This window comes from Cajanus cajan, chromosome 4, assembly GCF_000230855.2.
Source record: "Cajanus cajan strain Asha chromosome 4, NIPB_CcT2T_4, whole genome shotgun sequence".
Classification (NCBI taxonomy): Eukaryota; Viridiplantae; Streptophyta; class Magnoliopsida; order Fabales; family Fabaceae; genus Cajanus; species Cajanus cajan.
Genome location: NC_138520.1, coordinates 65,871,573 through 65,893,028, shown reverse-complemented (window position 1 = coordinate 65,893,028; position 21,456 = coordinate 65,871,573). Strand labels below are relative to the sequence as shown.

Genomic DNA, 21,456 nt, shown 5'->3' with positions numbered 1-21,456 from the left:
GTTCTCATTTTTGATCCATTGAAAATAAAAACTCGTTAGATCTGGAAAATTAAACATGTTCGTTCCCGTTTTATACTGCTGATTATTTGTATAAATTGCAATAAAAATGCCACCGTAGTTTCATCCATAGTTTTAAAAATCGAACCGGTCATCGAACCGGTTAAGGTACTAGGTCAGTGAATCAAATGTTGAATCGGTGGATCATTAGTTGAACTGCATGACTCAATTTTTATTTATCTTTATTAAGAAATATTTATATTAAATATATTTTATACTTATAAATTTTAATAAATTCATATCTTATTTTAAATGAAAAATTTTCTCTCTTATTTAAAATTATTTTTATTTTTATTTTTTAAAAAAATATATAAAAAATTACATGTTAAACTGTATATTAATACAAATTAAAAATATAATATATCCATATATAATATGCTTGCAATTGATATCACAAAATAATATATACAATATTTACATAGATATTATATTATTAAATATGTAATTCAAAATTATTAATATATTATAAAAGTTATTTAAGTTGTATATATTATAGACAAATATATTAGAACAAGTAGTCATTGTTATATTTAATAAGAATCTTCGTTCTTTCATTAAGAGATTCAATTTTCATTATTGTTTTTGTGGTTCATAGTTCCTTAAAAAATAAAAAAATAAAAAAAAAAATAAAAATGGTTGAACCGATTTGATCTACTAGTTCATTGGTTTAACAGAAAACTGATCGGTTCAATCCAGTTTAAAAAGGGATCAACTACATAATCGATCCAATTTAAGATTTGGACCGACTAGACCACCAGTTCTCGGTCCAACCAGTCGAACTGATTGGTTGTTCCGGGTTTTTAAACACCGGTTTGATCTATTGACAAGTTGCAAGCTTCCGTACGAAGTTGATAACTTCTCATCACAACTGCATTTACGAGACTTAACTATCGGTCCCTATCCATATCTCCGAGTTATTACCATTCCACTTACAATTATTTATTTATTTGGGAAAAAACTTTTGTACGAAAATTTGAGGAAGAACGTGTTAATATTTCATTGGTTGAATAGTAAGTTAAAAAATTGGAAAAAACAATTCATAATTTTACAAAAGTACAATATTTTTGCTGCTTTGGTGGTTTTCGTACTCGACCACTTACCATTTAGCTTTATACTATTCACACACAAAGAATATCAGCTTTATCGTACAATTATATCGCGACCGACCTAGTTTATAACATTAATTTCATTTTCTATCTACTTATACGGAAAAGCCCCACCATACCAATAAATACTTGTCCCAACTTCGCACTATATGGATAATTTATTTTTTTTAACATTTTAGAAAAAAATAAAATTTAATAAGCAACTACTAGTATTTTGTTATAAATTACTCCAAGTTTCAATTTCCAATTTCCATCTATGCCACGGTGTGTTTAGACAATTAGACCCACCAATGACAGCACATCCCCATGCATTTACACCACAGTGGTGTAACATTCCCCAAGTCCTCTTGTATTCTAACAACCGTACCCATCATTTTCAACCAAAAGTCAAAGGTTTCGTAAGAAACTTTGACTGTGTTGCTGCAGCCACTTATGAAAATCCGACACTTTACATGAAACTTCCAAAGGTTCAATCAAACCGAGTATACGAGTTTTCAAAATTACTCTGAAGGTATATATGCACAATTGCACTTTGCATATATGATATACCCTGCCACAAAATCACTAAGTAAGTTGTCACAAACATTCAATTCACACATATTATTCCCCTGGTATTGTCCAGCCGTGCTTTCAACAGAATTGTCTCATAGGAGATTTAGTGTCCGAAACGTGTTCGTGTTTAGTGTCTGAGTGTGTTTCAAACAGGATTTGTCTCTAAACTAAAGTTTTCATATTTAGTGTCTGATTGTGTTTCAAGTTTCAACCAGATTGTCTCTGAAGAAAAATACATGTGAGAAATTATTAAGTAACAATTTCACGTATATAAAGCATCCAAGAGATAACAATTGTGAAGGGTCAAAAACCTTGATCAAGAATTGTCGAAGCAATGGCCACTCCTTTGGCCTACCAAGAGCACCTTCCTGCATCACCCAATTGGCTGAACAAAGGTGACAACGCATGGCAGTTAACAGCAGCAACTCTGGTTGGCCTTCAGAGCATGCCAGGTCTCGTGATCCTCTACGCCAGCATAGTGAAAAAGAAATGGGCAGTGAACTCGGCCTTCATGGCTCTCTATGCCTTTGCAGCTGTTCTCATATGTTGGGTGCTTGTGTGTTTCCGAATGGCCTTTGGGGAGCAACTTTTCCCCTTTTGGGGCAAGGGTGCACCAGCACTAGGCCAAAAGTTCCTCACGAAACGAGCCTTGGTCGTTGAAACCATCCACCACTATGATAATGGCACTGTTGAGAGCCCTGCTGAAGAACCCTTTTACCCCATGGCCTCACTTGTCTATTTCCAATTCACTTTTGCTGCTATCACTCTCATCCTTTTGGCTGGCTCTGTCCTTGGAAGAATGAACATCAAGGCTTGGATGGCTTTTGTGCCTCTTTGGTTAATCTTTTCTTACACTGTTGGGGCTTTTAGCCTCTGGGGTGGTGGCTTTCTCTACCAATGGGGTGTCATTGACTACTCTGGTGGATATGTCATCCACCTTTCCTCTGGAATCGCTGGCTTAACTGCTGCTTATTGGGTACGTATACATCACTTTCATTTTCTTCATAATTCTATCAAATTTTCTCCCCTTAGTCAAGGTTTTAAATTAATATTGCAGTTGGGTTTTGGTTATGATTCTTGAAATAAAGAGAAGTTGTAGATAAAAGCGATTTTGGTTGCCATATTCAGTGAGAGTCCAAAATCTTACATTGAGGCCAAAATTAAGTTCACAAATCGGTGTTTAAAACTTGCTCTTGAATGAAGTTTTAAAATATGGTTTGTAACTATAGTTTAAGGCTCAACATCAAAGCTTTTGAGTGTCTCCAACCATAATTGTTGTCTCATCCGTTACATTTGTCTGCAAGTTTTCAAAACATAAAGCATTGTGCCCAAACATGATAAGAACTAGAATTTAAAACCTATTGAAAATTGCTTTGGTTCAATGATTTGTTGTTGGTTGGTTGTTGGTTGTTGGCTTTTAGCTTGCACTGATAGATAAGTTCAGTTATTTTTATTTTGAAGTCAGAAATAATCGTTTTTATTGTTAATATTTAAAAATAATTATTTTTTTCATCAATCTTGTTAGAGTTTTTGAGAAATTAAATAACTATTTTCCTAAAGCAACAATTTCCAAACATGTTAGTATAACCATGAAACAATTAACGTTTTACCATTAATTTTGGGCACATAAAAGGAACAAAACTTAGATATAATTTCATTACTGATGTTAATTATGTTCTTTAATCATAATTTGAGTTTTACACCGATTATTAAGATAAAATTTCAATTTTAATTAGAAAACAATGCGAAGAAGACTTATACCTTATTAAGTTTTATCCCCATAGGAATTTCCCATGTTCATTGATTCAAGTATGGCAACCTGGTTTTTGATTGGCATGCATTAAATATGTACAGGTTGGACCAAGATTCAAGAATGATAGGGAGAGGTTTCCACCAAACAATGTGTTGCTTATGCTTGCGGGTGCTGGTTTATTGTGGATGGGGTGGTCAGGGTTCAACGGTGGAGCACCATATGCTGCAAACATTGCATCATCAATTGCAGTGTTGAACACAAACATTTGTGCAGCCACAAGCCTCCTTGTGTGGACCACTCTCGATGTCATCTTCTTCGGGAAACCCTCCGTGATTGGAGCTGTGCAGGGCATGATGACCGGACTTGTATGCATCACCCCAGGAGCAGGTACTACTATTACTTTCTTAGACCATGTGAATTGCACCTTCAAAAACATAATTCATTCTTTGTCTTTAGTCTTTAAATAATTAATAAATGACCATATTTTATGACTATGTAAACTCTTGTGCATTAATACTAGATAATTCACATTAATCAATTTACTTAGAAGTAAAGTAGTATTTTGAGCTATAACTTTGTGTTTAGGTCACAAACTGAATCCTAGTTATAATTATGTAAAGAAGTATCAAATGCTGGCAAGACATGATAAGGTTTACTTATACATTGAATTAACTTTAGTATAAAAAGAATTTACACTAGGGTAGATGAAAATGATTCCATTAAAGACCATAGTTTTGTAGAAGCAGTTTTTGTTGACAAATAATGAAGGTGTGAGTGCAACTTGTAGGACTTGTGCAATCGTGGGCGGCTATAGTGATGGGAATGTTATCTGGGAGTGTTCCATGGGTGACCATGATGATTTTGCACAAAAAGTCAAGCTTGTTGCAAAAGGTCAGGCTTTCTTTTCTCATGTCACACGATATTTTCCACTTCACTTTTGCTGTGCACGTGTCTCTGAATTTTCATTTAATATTGGAAAAAACAATGCCCAAAACCCCAGCTCATAACTTGATTCCAACTTTACAACCACTTTCATTTCTTTTTGCCCACTTAACTGTTCTTTATAAGATGATGTAAAGGTCAAAGTTGTCCTCGTTTTCTTCGGGAGTAGATAGAGTCTCTTATGTCACCTCACCTTTTTTTATAAAATTATGACATTGGTTCTTATTATATAAAAATAAAAAAGCTTTTTTGATCAAAATAATATTGAATAAAGACGGGAAGTAGAGAGCCTATTAAAGTGATACACTACGCATTTACCTTGTTCTTGGATTTTTCTGTTTGATTAATTTTGTTTATTAAAATTTCCAAATACATCATTTTTCTTTGACAAGACATAAGGGTCTAAAGAGATTATTATCGTTATTATCCTCATTGCTTTGATAGATTCCTTGAATGCTTCTGTTACCATAATGGCGTGATGATATTTTTGTCTAAGCAGAATATGGTTTGCTTAATTCTAGAAGTGTCAAAATTAGTCTTGGTTGGCTGAAACAGACTTAATAAAAAGGGTCTAAAGTTATGGGGCCTATTTAGTTCAATTTGGTGGGTTAAATATGTGAGGTCAAGGTCAAGCCAATAATTTAGAATTTCAAAACATACAGGACCTTTTAGTTTTCTTTTTATTTTGTAAAATCTAAATTAAAAAAAATTACATTTGTCAATTTAACCCGAATCGCTTTATGTTCATCTGCCAAACTAGCCCAGCCCATTCAACAATCCTACTGATTATTACTCTTAAAACATCATTATCATACCACCAAAACTTCAACTACGCATTAATAATAACATTTGGAATCTTATTTTTTCCTAGAAAAGCATTTCGTCAATTATGCTTATTTGACAAATTTAGGCCACCTTCCATTTTCTATTTATCCCATTTAATCATGTAAATTTTTATCGTTTATCATGTACCGACTTGATTTTTAGACAAAAGTTATTCAACACATTGGAATACACAACTGATCATATACGGAATGTAATAAGAAGTCCAACAAATCAATTGAATCATTCATCTACTTGAGCTTAATGATACGCATTGTTAGTCTAAATTATTTTGCACAGAATTCATGACATAATCAATTATCTAACTATACATAACAACGTACATGCATTATTTATTCATGCATAACTAGTAATTTTTTTTTATAAACTGGTTATTAATATAAAATATCAATCACTTTATCATAATTAATCTCTATAAAAATATATATATATATACTTGATTGATCACCTTTTTATAATTATGTGTTGTTACATAATTTTGTGACTTATATTATGTTTAGGTGGATGACACCCTTGGGGTGTTTCACACACATGCTGTGGCTGGCCTTTTGGGTGGCCTCCTCACAGGTCTATTAGCAGAACCAGCCCTTTGTAGACTCCTATTGCCAGTTACCAACTCAAGAGGTGCATTCTATGGTGGAGGTGGTGGTGTGCAATTCTTGAAGCAATTGGTGGCAGCCATGTTTGTTATTGGATGGAACTTGGTCTCCACCACCATCATCCTCCTTGTCATACAAATTTTCATACCCTTGAGGATGCCGGACGAGCAGCTAGAGATCGGCGACGACGCCGTCCACGGCGAGGAAGCCTATGCCCTTTGGGGTGATGGTGAGAAATATGACCCAACTAGGCATGGTTCCTTGCAAACTGGCAACACTGCTGTGTCACCTTATGTTAATGGTGCAAGAGGTGTGACTATAAACTTGTGAGTCAAGAAATTAATTAGCAAGGCTAGCTGTGCTTTGCTCTCACATATGTATAAAGTTAATCTATGTATGATGTAATTAATTCGTGAGTGGTGTAGGTAGAAATTTGATTTTCATGAAAGAAAATTTCAAGTTTTGAGATCTGATGTTCCTCTAGTTATCCAAATTTTATGCACATAATGTCTTGACATGTATGTGTACAAGATTTAGATTTGTCAGATTTTTGAAGGAAGCTTCAAGGAGATTGTGATTAGGAATTTTTATTTTTTCACTTACATGTTTTAATTACTAGAAAAGTATCAATTTTTATTTACATCTATTTGAATAAATTTTCTCATAAATACTTTTAGAATAAAAAGAAAAAATAAGACGAAAAATCAACATAATCCTTTATTAAACTAAAACTAATTTATATATAAATTAATAAATAAATTTTGAAAAAATTAATAGGTGAGAGTTTTTACAAATTAAATTATAAAATATTTAGTATTTGTTAAAAATCAATTTATCACAAGTGTAAGAAAAGAATGATTTTAACCTCAGAGTATGCACCATGTTTTTTTTTTCCTAATAGATTATATATATTGGCTCAGATAAGGGTAAAAGTTTGTACTTTGTTTTTAGTTGTGAATTTCTGAATGAAGTTTAGATCCAGATATTTTGATATTAGATCAAATATATATTCTTCACAAAAAAAAAAAAAAAAAGAAGAAGCAAAATCTAGATTTATTCAACAGAAAAATCTCATAAACTGAGCATGAGCTTTCCAAATTGAGGGTATTACAAATGTACTTCTGTCCAAAGCCATTGACTTCAATGTTAACGGCGACATTAAGCTAAATTGATGTTTTAATATAAGAAAATGAGTTTATTTTTGGCATAAAAAATTGTCAATTACAGAATTAATATGCAGTGAACCTTTTATGAAAAAGTGGTATTTAGTAGGTTAGAAGAATCATAGGATAGGATGAAAATGTTAGGAAAAAACCATCACGTTAAGTAGTTTGTCTTATACGGAAATTTAATGGAATGCAATTTCATTTGTCGGCTTGTGCGGAAACACTTGTCGTTTCAATCAATGATAGTTTTTTAATTTTTTTTTTAATTATTTGAATAGCAGCCATGTTCTCTTTTGAAAAGTCTTCCATTAAGAGCAGTCTCTTTGGACCCGTAGGTTACAGTTATCTTTTCATATGAATTATTATAATGGTAGAGGCAACCATATATGATATATTTCTCGTACGAGATTACTTATATCTTAATTACATCAAATATCACAGATGCATGTAGGATCTTATAGTACAAAAGCTTACTCTGTCTTGATCTTGAATATATCGGATTAATTAGACAATGATAAGACGAAACTCGACCTGTAAGATATCCAGCCTTAAATTCAAGAGTGGATGAAATGGACTGCAGCTTTCCCAAGCAGCAATTTTTTAAGTTTTTTTTTTCTCAGTGAACCACTAGATCCGGTTCTAATGATAACATTTGAAATAAATATATAAAAATTTAGATTCGATCTTCATGTGACCAAAAAAACAAAGTATGTCGATACATTTTAACGCACGCTAACCAAATTCAGCTACACATGTTCTGTTTGGGTATACATTGTTGATAATCGAAAAAAATGTAATTACATATTTAATATCAAACACGCTATTGCTATTGTATGTTCTTTGTTGGACATGGAAGAAGTTTATATAACTGGGGTAATTTTAGTACATCCATACCTCCATACATTTTCATTCAAACCATTTATTTTAATCCTATTAATAAATGTCCTCGCAGTCACAGTGAAAGTATTTATTGAAAGAAATTTCTACCAGATTCTTGAAAATTTAATTTGCAACTGAACCCAATAATGTTTGATTCATATAACGTACCTACCTCAATAAGATAAAACTTTGTTATTGTGGTTGTATTATTATTATTATTATTATTATTATTATTATTATTATTATTATTATTATTATTATTATTATTATTATTATTATTATTATATGTCATTGCAACTTACTAATACGAGTACCCCCATTTGTTTGAATTTGTTATAGGATTTCGGCTCCCCTCCTGGATTTTAATTATAAAGTTAAAATTTTGGTATCAACTCTGAAAACATTTTTCATTCTCCACAAACAAATCTGACTTTTGTCAAATAATGGCTGAAGTGTACTTAATATCAACAATCTTCAGTGTATATCAGAACTGACAATGGATGCACTCTCAATTTCATGGACATATTTATGTGAAGGAGCAACAAGATTATGCTCCTCCACTTTCTAGTTTGTCCCAAATTCTAGCTTCAAAGTCTGCTTCCTAAGGCAGTCAAATAAATGGTTCAACACGTTTTGTCTTAAACAAATTACAAAAAAAGAAAATCAACCTTGAACGAAGAATCAAGGTCCAAAAATATGGTGTTGTATATGTTTTATAGTCTAATGTCACATAGCAATTTCTGAGCTAATCATGGCGCTCCCAATCTTGATTTACATTTCTAGAAGATGAGATTGAGGTTGGGGCATTCAAGCTTCCCATTCCAGAATCAAAGGTCTCCCATTGGGTTGCTACGGAGACAGCTTTTCCAATGCTGGTATAAGGGTTGGAGTTTCTTGCCTTCAAAGTATCTAACGTATCTACAAAGTTCTGCACACGACGCACCTGTGAAGGGTGAAAAAGCTTATGTTCAGGCCTTTAAAGATAATGCAATTATGGATAATTATCAGAATGGAAAGTCAGAAAAGAAAAAATCAATCCATGCTAAGGAAAGAAAAGGGGAAGTTGTTGAGATAGTATTTGATAAAGATACTGATAATGACAGAATATATTTCAAGTTTCAACTCCCAACACTCAAATGTGTTAACTAGACATATTATTATGGTCATATTGATGATATAGTGGGATCTAGTTTAGGTGATCTACATACTTAACATGGATACAAATCAGTAAATATATTTCAATTTCTCAAGGTAATAGACAATTACAGTATCCTGTAGAGATAACCTTTAAAGGGAATGTAGAAGGTTGAACTAAAGCCACTATTTCTACCAACATCAAAATTTGGGTTATAAAACTTGACCTAAAATGGTTGCAAGCAGGAATGCAACAAACCTACACTCATTGCTAAACAGTCCTTTAACATCACCAAATATCATTTTCTTCCCCCAAGTCACTTCAAATGCTTGTCCTCGATGATAAAAGTCTCATCACTTGACCAGCAACGACCGTTGGCATTTTCATAGTAAATTTCCAGGACTATGACAGCAACTAAGACTATATCAAACCAACAGAATTTTCTAGTGAAAGTTTTTATTTTAGAAAATGCTTGCTAAGAAATTTCATACACAAGGGATAGAAAATTTAACGGAAGTTCAAAAGCTTCATCTTGAAAAAATGCACAAGACAGCATTTTGAAAAGAAAAAAAAAATCCATGCATAAATCTTCGTGGAACTTATATTATGAAAATCTTAATTACCATGTTTAGTACTCATTATTTTCTAAGCTAAGGTAAATATTCTTCAAAATATCATCATCCACCTCAAGCTATTCAATCCAGTGCATCAAATGCCATTATGCCAGTAAACAAAGATCTCATATAAATGGATTACTATTAGGCTAAGAAAACAAAGCTTTACAAAAGTCATAGCACATAATCCCAAGTGCTACGTTATACTACCTCCAATCCTAATTATAAGTAACATAAGACAAATCATCAAGACCAAGAAAAGTAATTAATATTGTTACTTTTAATTAATTTTATCATAAATTCAAGTTTTATTTCAAATATATGCTTTTACTATAAGTGATTGATATATTTAATATTAGTTATAAGTGAATGCATAGGAAATAGAATAAACAATAAATAAAGGGTACAAAAGAAATTTAACCTTAGTAATTTTAAAAACTAACGATTGTTGTTTATAATTAAAACCAAAGAAAAAAACCAATTTGTTGCTTATAATTAAGACCAGAGGTAGTAACATATACTCCATGATATACCAATATACAGGATTTTGTGAATATGAAAATAAACACAATAATTAATACATAAATAGTTAAAATTTATTTAACAACATAAATACTCTACCTCGGCTTTTCTCTGAATCTTGGCTTCACCTTCAGCTTCAATACCATCCAATTTCAGCAATTGTCTCATAAGCAACTCCGTGGACATCAAAAACTCTTTGTCAGAAACCCTGGTCCCTCCATCCACAGCCACTTCCAAGGCAGACACCTGCATAATTAAAACCAGTCATATCCTCATTCTCCAGCTCCAGATCTTATGTTTCTAAAACAAATGATAGTAAGGAGAAAACACAGCGCACCCTTTCAGCGAGCTTGTCCACCTCTGCTCTGACTCCAGCAACAGCTTCAGAAGCCTTTAACATTTCATTGTGTTTTCTAATTTCTTCAAGTCTACTCTCCTCACTGGCAGCATCTTCCAAAAGCAAAAGCTTTGATTTGTCAGTCACACCTTCAGTGTGCAAATGCTCTTCATTGTCCTTTTCTTCTCCTCTGAAGAAGAGTCGTTGCTCTTCAGGCTGTAAACCAGTTTTGTGTACAAGCAATCTCTTAACATCCCCTGTTGTTGAAGACTAAGTTAAGACAAAGACATTTACCAATGACAACAGAATATAAGCTAATTGAAACTTGAAAGACTATCAGAAACGATTAAGTAGAGCTTATTTGGGATTATCATATTGTCTCATTTCAATCTGATGGTTATGCACAATATCTCCCATTGACTTGTATCAAAATATTGGCCTATTGAAACCTTATATCAGAAATGATTATGCATAATATAAACTTTTCATAAGCTCTAACTTATTTCCAGTGTTTCAAATCCCAGATAGAGAGACATAGTAGCAGGCCACTATTCAACCCACTATTTGGTAAACTACAACCACTACACTAAACTGCTTCACCACTATAGCTATGGACTTCTGTTCAGTTCCCGGCTTGGGCATTGAGTTGTGATTAGAATTACTATTTTATTCCTTAAAATGGGCTGATCCCATAGAAAGAAGTTATACCTTTTAGTTATACAAAAAAAAAAATGTTTTAAAAACAAGAGTAAAAAAAAATGTTTTAAAAACAAGAGTAAAAAAAAAAAAAAAAAAAAAAAAGACGCTCCACTGCTATAGTGCATTATTTAAAACCGCTGCTAGTCTGCTACAGTTGGAGTTGGGATTAATGATATAAGCTTATTAAATAAGTTTTTAACTAAGTTGTTTATCATACACATCTTCTAGAATCTATAGTATATTCAACATTGTTACTGCCTTCCTACTTGTATGATGTGTGACTTTTTACACAAATATTATTTTCCTCAAACAAATTCCAGACGAAAGAACAATCAATGACACAGTGCAGGACAAAAAACTTTAATCCGTTGTGAACATAGTATGAAAATAAATCATGCAATTTACTTCAGGTACCAGAACTGTCAAGCTTATGAACATAAAACACACTTCAGTCACTCTGGATATGAACCCAAAATAACAAATAAACAATTCATGGTTTTAAAAGCAGTCCCCAGAACAACCACAACGTCAAGGCTTTTTCCTCACCATGACCACAGTCGTGGCAGCATCAGTTGCATTTTCCTGCAATGTGAAGGATGGCAACAAAACAACAACCGCAACCTTAATTCAAAAACCACAAAATAATTAATCAAAAGAAGAGCAAATTCCGTCGGCAATGCACATTCTCAAAACCTATAATGCTGACTCTCACGATTTCGCTTCCTTCCCTAACACAACAGCTTTTGATTTTCCTTTTTTAGGGCAAATTTTTTGGCCTTTTATCATCGGAATTCTGGTGAATCATTGATCAATCAGAAAATGACTTGCTAAGTAAAGCGAGTAATCGGTGAAAGAGAGACTAACAGAAAGTGGAGTGCGTAGGGAGGAAGAGGTGGTGGTGGGAAGAAGCATGTGCGACGGTGACGGTCATCATGATGACGTTGGCGTTGTCATGGACGGTGGGTTGGCGTCTCTGCACGAACATGCCGCCGGGCCTCATCTCCCATTCCATGGCCGCCGCAAGAGAGAGATGAGGGAATCACTGTTTTACTTTACCCTTCAAAGAATCAAAATCACTGTTTCCCTTGTCATGTCATCCACTTTCAATTGCCTTTCGCTTCCCCGCTCCACTCATTTTTTGGTTTTTGCTTTCAATAGTCAAATAGTCCAACACTAAAATAATTAAACAAAAACTTCTTTCATGCTCGGGATGATGAGTACGTGCAATTTAGTTCACTCTAAATATTACTTATAAGAATCAAATATTTTTATTACATTAATTAAGTATAATAAAATTTATTTATTTAACTTATGTGAGAAACTAATATAAAAGTTATTATCAAAAAATTATATTTCCTAAAGAAAATTCTTTCCTTAAATAAAACTACATTGTCCATTGTTTCGATTCATCCTATGGTTGATTTGAATAAATTAGTTTTAAAAATTTGTTAGTTCAAATGATGAATTGACACTTCCTTTGTCTTATTAAAATTTTGATTATGATGTAATGAATATTTTATTTAAATTTCGTTTGTATATTTTTGTTAGATATTATTAGAAAAATAATTCAAATTTTTAAATTTAAATCTCTGAAATATTATTTAAATTTTAAAAAATATTGATTATTTTATGATATTGTTTAAAATTGAAATATATTGTATTTATTTTAGAGATTTATTTTCTCTTTTAAGATTAGAACGTAAGGTCAATAATTAAATACTCTTGAAATGAGAAGAAGTACTCAGCCTATAAAGGGGTTACCGTCTTAAATGAGAGAGAAGATTATTTTGAGGAAAGTCTCCAAGTTTTGCCAAAAAATTTGTAAATGAGGGTTTTCAAGTTTTGCTAAAAAAACTTGTGAATGAGGGCTGATTGACCATATTGGGGCAGTTCCCAAATTTATTTACGTAAATGGGGCTGTTTTTAAACAATATACACCTTTGGGGAACTTTTTAACGGTGTCGCTATGGCCCATAGCGACACCGTTGACACGTGGCATTTTTGTAACTCCAGCGAAGCCATGAAAGTCATATTGATAATGTCGCTACAACCTATAACGACACAAAACAGCTTCACTGAAGTCGCTATAGCTTACAACGCCACATATTTAATATAAAAAAATATAAGTAAATAATATAAAAAAAAAAAAAAAAATTTGTGAAAGTGGCGCTATGGCCTATAGCGACACTGTGTCGCTATAGCCCATAGCGCCACCCGTTTAAAAAATAAAAAACAGAAATAGAAAAAAAAATATATAAAATAAAGAAAAAACAGAAAAGATAAATATATAAATATATTTTTTATGATATTCATAAAATAAATTAAAATGTGGGAAAAATTAATTTCTTTAATAATTTTATAAAAAAAACGTCAAAAATAGTGGCGCTATGGCCTATAGCGACACTGTGTCACTATAGGCCATAATGCCACTTTTATAAATATTTAAATAGATAACAAACAAAAAAAAATATGTATAAAATAAAGAAATTACAGAAATAATAAATTTATAAATATAAATTTATATGAAATTGATAATATAAATTAAAATTTGAAAAAAAAGAAATTAAGTTAATAATTCAAAAAAAATAATTTACTGGAATTAAATAAATTTTTGTAAAATAATTTACTGGAATGTTAAGTATATAATAATTTTTAACAGATATATTTTATTTAAAAATTGTGTATAGTGTATAATAAAAAATGAAAAAAAAATTTCTAGCGACAGAATTTATTTATATAAATGGAAATAATAAAAAATACAAAAAAAAAATGAATTACAAAATTTTTTAGAAAAAAAACTAGCACAATAAATCTGGAGAAAAAAAAAAGACCTAATAACAAAAAAAAACAAAAAAATTTAAAAAAAAAAAAAAAAAAAGGCTGGTGTCGCTATGGGCCATAGCGACACAAAGTTGTTATGGCCCATAGCGACATCAGTCTTTTTTTTTATTTTTAAATTTCATTTTTTTTTCTACCTAAAGTTGCTATGGGTGACAAAAAGTCGCTATGGCCCATAGCGACATCAACCTTTTCCTTTTTTTTTTAGTTTTTTGTTTTTTTTTACCTCAGTTTTTTTTTTCAAAATTTTTGATTTTTTGGTTATTGAGTCATTTTTTTCTCCAGATTTATTCTACCAGTTTTTTTAAAAATTTGTTTTGTAATTCATTTTTTTTTTGTATTTTTCTACATTTTTTCCCTTCACTTATTTTTTGCCCAGTTTTTTTTAAATTTACATATATTTTTTTTAATACACTTAAATAATAAATTTTCTTTAAACTACACAATTAATTATTTTTAATTAAATTTATTAACAAATTACTGAAACAATTGCAGCCATGTTTAATTTTTTCTTCGTTTCCAGTTTTTTTGTTTTTCAGTTTTTAATTTTTCTTCGAATGTTTTATATCAGTTTTTTGAAAAATTTTAAATAAATAAATTTCAGAAAATTAAAATAAAATGTAAATATTATCCAGTTTTTTCGTTATTATTTTATTTACTTATTGTTTTGACAGTTTTTTTAAAATTTAAAATATTATAATATAATTTTATTTAAATTATTTAGTTTGTGTATTTTTAATTAAAAATATAAAAACGAAAAATTAAAAATAAAATGTGATTATATGCAAAGGAAGTGACAGTGTCCATAGCGACACTGCTTTTATTTTTTATTTTTCTTTTTTTTTTAATTACTCATTTTTCGTTTAATATTTTTTAATTAACATATAAAGAAATTATTAAATATTTAAATACATATTTAATTTGTAATATAAATATTTAAAGGAAAAAAATATATAAAATAAATAAATTATAGAAAAAATAAGTTTATAAATAGAAATTAATATTTAATTGATTATATAAAAGAAATTATTTTTAAAATTAATTTAGTTAATATTTAAAAAAAAAAAACCTACAAACATAGTGGTGTCGCTGCCCATAGCGACACCACTTTTTGATTTTTTTAATTTTTTTTAATTACGTTTTTTAAAGGAAAAAAAAAATATTACATTTAATTACGTTTTTGTGGCCCAATTTATTTTAAAATTTAATTATATTATATTAAACAAATTATATATAAATACTGAAAATGCAAGGCGCTATGGCCTATAGCGACACAATGTCGCTATGGGCCATAGCGCCTCTCTTAAAAATTACATAAAAATTTATTTTAAAATTACATTTTTAAAAAACTTAATTTTATTTTTATAAATATATAATAAATAACTCAGTTTATTATTTTTATTTTACATTTCTATTATTTTCGTTTTTTTCTTTTTTTTTTCTTAGAGAGTGTCGCTATGGGCTACATCATTTTTGTTAGTCCATCAACTGTGTTGGCCCAGCCTATAGCGACACTGATGTGGCTCATTCCAGCCCACCCTAGACAAAAAAAAATTGCCACGTGTCATAGGTGTCGCTGTGACCCATAGCGACACCGTAAAAAACAGCCCCAAAGGTGTAATATGTTTCAAAACAACCCCATTTTGGTAAATAGTTTGTAAAAGTGCTCTAAAATGGTCGTTTAGCCGTGAATGAAGGATTTTCAAGTTTCACCCACAAAACTTGAAAGAAGGATTTTCAAGATGTATGTAATAAATTTTGAGATAGATAATGAACATCTTTGCAGACATATGCATAACGAGTTGAACCACATTAAATAAATTTATATGATCTTTTTTTATCTCTTTTATGGTGTTGTTTTAATGTGTTTCTCATCATTATTGTGCGTAAAAAAAAAAGATTTTTCACTAGTACAAAAGACCCTTTTTACGTCGGGTATTTGAAGTTTTTTACGTCAGAAATGCAGCCGACGTTAATACGGGAGACGTAAATTTACGTCGCCTAGAAAAGACGACGTAAATTTACGTTAGAAATACCTTTAGCCCGACGTAAAAAAGGGCTTTGAAAGGGGAAAACTGGCGCGTCAATTTACGTCGGACTATACCTTGTCCGACGTAAATTTACGTGGCCTGTGCTAGGCCCGACGTAAATTTACGTCAGACAAGGTATAGTCTGACGTAAATTGACGCGTTTTTTTTTTTTTAAATTTTGGTTGTTTATTGATATACCCAAAACCTACATATAAAGTCCATAATATAAAACTTAAACTAGGCAGTCCAAAATATAAAACCTAAACCAGGCAATCCAGAATATAAATTTAAATTATATTTCAAAATTGAATGACAAAGAAAATAATATATAAATGTTAAAAAACATAAATTATAACAATTTAAATCCTATAATCCTAAAAAAACTATAAAATATATGTTTGTCAATGCTATCAAACTAGAAATATAATATCTAACTAACTAAACTTAGAAATCTAACTAATATATACTTTGAAGAAAAAAAGTTGTCCATTGTTCTCTTATCTTGATGATCTCATCTTCGGGCAATGGAGATGGATCTTGAAAGACCTGAAACATTAATTTAAGTGTCATTAATATGCAATGTTAATTATCCTAAAGGTAAATATACTTAAATAAATTTTGATATGAATTACCTGCGCCCAAGAATCAGTAATACTCGCAGAAACTATGGCTCTCATCCAATACATGATGTAATAGTCACATTCAAACGAGTCTTGTTGCTTATTACACTAAAATGAGAAACAAATAACTATTATTTACAAAGTCAATAAATTTAAATATTATTGCCTGTATTAATTAATTTGCTAACCTTAGGGTATATGAAGTGCAATGTCTTTGATGACCTGCTTCTTCGACTTAAAATATTAGCTCTAGACACGATTCTAATTAAGTGAAATAAAATTAGATGTTAGCCAATATATATAATTACAATTTTAAAAGATAATGAAAAATTTTAGTTACCCTTGTAATTGACATTTAATTTCGTGGCTTGGTTTTCGATGTAGTGAACAAAACCACACCACGGTGTATTCCTTAGGAATGATTACCATTAACTACCAATGAGACCTACATTGTATGACAAACAAATTAGGTATAAAATTACCATGATTAAAAAACCAATTAAAAAACTAACCCGTCAATGTATGGAGCCATGTATATATCTCTTCCTGATTCACTCATCCATGTTTGCATATATTGTTGGATGTGGACCTAAGTGTTTCCTGATTTTTAAATGGATTGAGGCTCAATAAATCCATATACTTGTGCTTGTGCTTGCTCCACACTCAATTTGTCCATGTACCTAACACAAATAATTATTATAAGTTAAATGTAATTATTGTAAATTTAGACTCATAAAAGAAAATATGACTTACATGGCCCACAACTGTATGATAGATATATTTAACATGGAGTTTCCCCAACAATCTCTAATGCATCAGGCAGGGATATGTACAGTAGAACATCAGAGCTATCAACTCCAAAAACTCTAATGTCCCACTACAATTAAATTGGTTTCTTCTTTAATCGTGGTAATATGGATAGAAGCCTGGATATGGGATCATCCTCAGCTTCTGCGATATTAGCATGATCAACATGAGGTTCTCTCATGACCTCCTTACCACGATTGATAAAATCCTAAAGAAATAATCAAAATTAGTGAAACAATAATAGAATTATAAGAATATAAAAGAGTAATAATAGTATTACCTTTGCCCGTGCTGAAAGCGGCATGACCAAACGCTTTGACCAAGCTAAGAATGTGTCGGTTGCCTGCCCCACTAGTTGAACCTCTATATTGGGCAAAGGCACTGGAGCAGCAGCATCTTGAACTTGGTCAACCACAACCCGTGTCCAGTCTGGTTGTAGAGGGACACCATGGATGGTTGAGCCACCCTCAAATACTCGGCCAATAGCCACTAACCGTGGGGGGTCATCCTCAACATATAACTCACACTGGTTTGGTACATCAGTGTGAGTCTGTTCCGGTGAGGGATCTGGAGCAGCACAACTCCCTTTAGTGTTGACTCGAACACCATCATGAGCAACTGCAGTCTGTTGTTGAGAACGAGCCAAAAGTTCAAACTTCTATTCAAACTCTTCTTGAATGTTCTTCAATTTCTCTTCAAACTGCATCTCCATTCTCTGCATAGCCTCTTGATTGCAAGAGTCAACAATGCTCATCGATGATCGTGCACCAAAGAAATCTCGGTGGCTCCAAGAACCACCAACACCACGTACACGACCTCCATGCTCTGGCCTTCCTATGGCCGTTGTGAGGATATCATCCCGACCATGGGAAACAAATGAGCCTTGGGTGCTCTGCTCAACTAAACCCTCCTATAACATATTAGCAATAAGTATACCCTAAACTACACTTGTGAATTAAATGAGTTGAAATGAAGAGTTAGTTTGTATATTTTTACTTACTATTTTATCAGCAACGACCCTTGCAGACTCAGAAGTCATTTGCTCATCTGATTTTGTCCAGGCTGCTATCCACATCTCATGGCGGGGAGGTGACTCCACACGGTCAGCAGACTCAACCCCTGTTGCCTCTGCCCTAGCCTTCTTCATTTCCTTTTTTTTATTTCATATCCCCCTCTTGACAATAGATGGGGTGCATCATTCTTGGCCTGTCGTTCTTGGGCAGCTATTCTTTTGGCCTGCAATAATACAAAAAAGAAAATGAGATTAACTAAAATATACCTTAAGTATTTGTGTCAATGTAAGAGTTATCAATAACTAACTTGCCACGAAGGGTCCAATCGAGTGGCACGAAATTGCATCCACTCCTCATCAGTGATCTGGTACTTTAGACAGGGAGTCTTATTTTGTCGCTCTCCAAATACATACTCCTGTATCAAGAAAGTCTTGAAGTCTCTCCACCTGGTGGCAAGGGCAGATAACATCTTCCTCCTCATGACCTCAGTGTTGGGAATGCCAAAATTTTGCTATGAAAATAACAACAAATAATAAATAATGTATTTAAGTTATATAATATTGAAGAGATGTGTAAAAGTATATACATGAATATCCTGCCACATGAGGTTCTTGTCAGCCTCCTGAACGTCATCCCATGATGGAATGATAATAGAAACATGTCGTCGAGCTAGGACTCCCAAATAGCTCTTAAACTTGGCAGCATTTGGGCCTGATGCCTTGCCAGAACGAGGATCCACCTCAACCGGTGTCCTCTTCTTGGCAATGCATCCAACTGTCAACCTAGACAATCGGGTGACAGATCTACCTTCCCTCCTTCCACTGCCAGACCCAGAATCCTCCATAATCCTAAAAAAATTAAACTCTCATTATTAAAACAATGAATTAACTGAATAGACAAATAAAGTAAAAAAAATAATAACAATATATCAACAAAATAACTAATAAAAAACAAATAATACACAAACAGAAACCTATTAGGTTGGAATGTTGTCCCATATTCCTTCATCATGATCACTTCGAATAGCATGTATTTCGTCCACTTCGTTGTCCGCAATAGGACCAAATGATCTGGTAGAGAAAGACGGTGTCTCATGCATATCTAGAGACTCATCTTCGTGAGTTCCATGCATGGTTCTTCCTTCGAGGACCACTGACCATTTCTCATTACATGGATCCTTGACATAAAAAATTTGTCTTGCTTGATATGCCATAATAAAAGGTTCATCCTTATAACCGACCTTATTCAAATCAACCAAAGTAAATCCTAAATCATCTGTCCGTACACCCGTATTGCCATCAACTCATTTACACTTGAACATAGGCACTCTAAACGTAATCAATTTCCCATATGTCTTCTATGACTCCGAAATAACTCATGGATGTTGTAATGGGATTTTTATCTTTTGAACTAGCAAAGTGCACAGCCTCAGCTTGAATTGTAACCCCACTATTTTGTACTCTACTTTTGTCATCTTCTGTCTTTGTATAGAAACAATATTTGTTAATGTCATACCCACCAAATGTAATGACATCGTTGTTAGGCCCACGCGCGAGTCTCAAAAGTGTATCAGAAGCATTAACCTCATCATAAACCTTTTTCTTGAACCAAGCTAAGAAACTCTTGTTATGTTCATTCAATACCCATTTCTCATTCATCCGGGGGTGTGCTATCTTGATTTCATCTATGTGTTCAGATATGTAAGGAATTACTTCATCAGTGTTGTTCAATATGTACAAATGTGCTTGGTCAACTTCTGTTCGACTCACAGTTCTAATCTTTAAACTTCGAGTACCCTTACCAAATTATTTCCCATCATGTCGAGTCTTGGGAATTCCTATTGGTTCTGATTTCGACATGTACCCTGAACAAAACTCAATGGCTTCTTCTGCAATGTACCTCTCCACAATAGAGGCTTCTGGGCGGTATTGATTCTTGACATATCCTTTTAAGATCTTCATGTATCTCTCAACAGGATACATCCATCTAAGATAAACCGGGCCACACAATCGAATCTCCCTAACCAAATGAACTATCAAATGCACCATGATATCAAAAAATGAAGGTGGAAAATACATTTCCAATTGACACAAGATTGTGATTGCTTCATTTTCTAACTCATCTAACTTTACAGGGTCAATTACTTTGTTGCAAATGGCATTGAAGAATAAACACAATCGAGTAATAGCAACTCTAACAGAAGATGGTAAAATGTTACGAATAGCCACAGGCAAAAGTTGTTGCATTAAGACATGACAATCGTGAGACTTTAAACCAATTAACTTCAAATCTTGCATAGACACCAAACTCTTAACATTTGAGGAGTACCCTTGTGTAACTTTCACACTGCGTAAGCACTCACAAAAGCTTTTTTTTTCTTTTTTTGATAGAGTATGACAAGCTGGAGGCAAGTAAGTGCATCTTCCAATAGACTGAGGATGTAACTCAGAACGTATACCCATGTCCACCAAATCTTGTCGTGCTTTCACTCCATCTTTAGTCTTTCCTTTGATGTTTAACAATGTCCCAATTACACTATCACATACATTTTTCTCCACATGCATCACATCTTTGCAGTGTCTAACATCTAGCTTGCACCAATAAGGAAGATTAAAGAATATTGATCGTTTCTTCCAGATATTTTTCTCAGTTGACTTCTTTTGCGTCTTTCCGAACACAATGTTAATGTTCTTCACCCGTTGATATACTTCTTCACCATTGCGCGGTGTCGAGGCAATTTCATCCTCCTAACATCCATTGAATGCTTTCTTCAATCTACGGTATGGATGATTACGAACAAGAAACTTACGATGCCTAGTGTACGTAGTCTTTTGCCCATGTTTCAATTGGGTATAACTTGTGTTTTCTTCACATATAGGACATGCATAATGACCCTTCACACTATACCCACTCAAGTTACCATATGCTGGAAAATCATTTATTG

At 32.4% G+C, this 21,456-nt stretch overlaps 2 protein-coding genes across 2 annotated transcripts; one reads left to right on the top strand and one right to left on the bottom strand.

Moving 5' to 3' along the window:
* The first annotated feature begins 1,610 nt into the window (after positions 1 to 1,610).
* LOC109792965 (ammonium transporter 2) lies at positions 1,611 to 6,450 on the top strand. Its single transcript, XM_020352420.3, has 4 exons — positions 1,611 to 2,691; positions 3,570 to 3,855; positions 4,256 to 4,359; positions 5,754 to 6,450. Exons 1-4 carry the CDS (start codon positions 2,050 to 2,052, stop codon positions 6,180 to 6,182), a joined length of 1,461 nt encoding a protein of 486 aa, XP_020208009.1. The 5' UTR covers positions 1,611 to 2,049; the 3' UTR covers positions 6,183 to 6,450.
* Positions 6,451 to 8,328: 1,878 nt separating this feature from the next.
* LOC109792966 (BAG family molecular chaperone regulator 4) lies at positions 8,329 to 12,363 on the bottom strand. Its single transcript, XM_020352421.3, has 4 exons — positions 12,069 to 12,363; positions 10,506 to 10,762; positions 10,268 to 10,414; positions 8,329 to 8,840 (listed from the first exon to the last, which is right to left on the bottom strand). Exons 1-4 carry the CDS (start codon positions 12,214 to 12,216, stop codon positions 8,643 to 8,645), a joined length of 750 nt encoding a protein of 249 aa, XP_020208010.1. The 5' UTR covers positions 12,217 to 12,363; the 3' UTR covers positions 8,329 to 8,642.
* Positions 12,364 to 21,456: the final 9,093 nt, after the last annotated feature.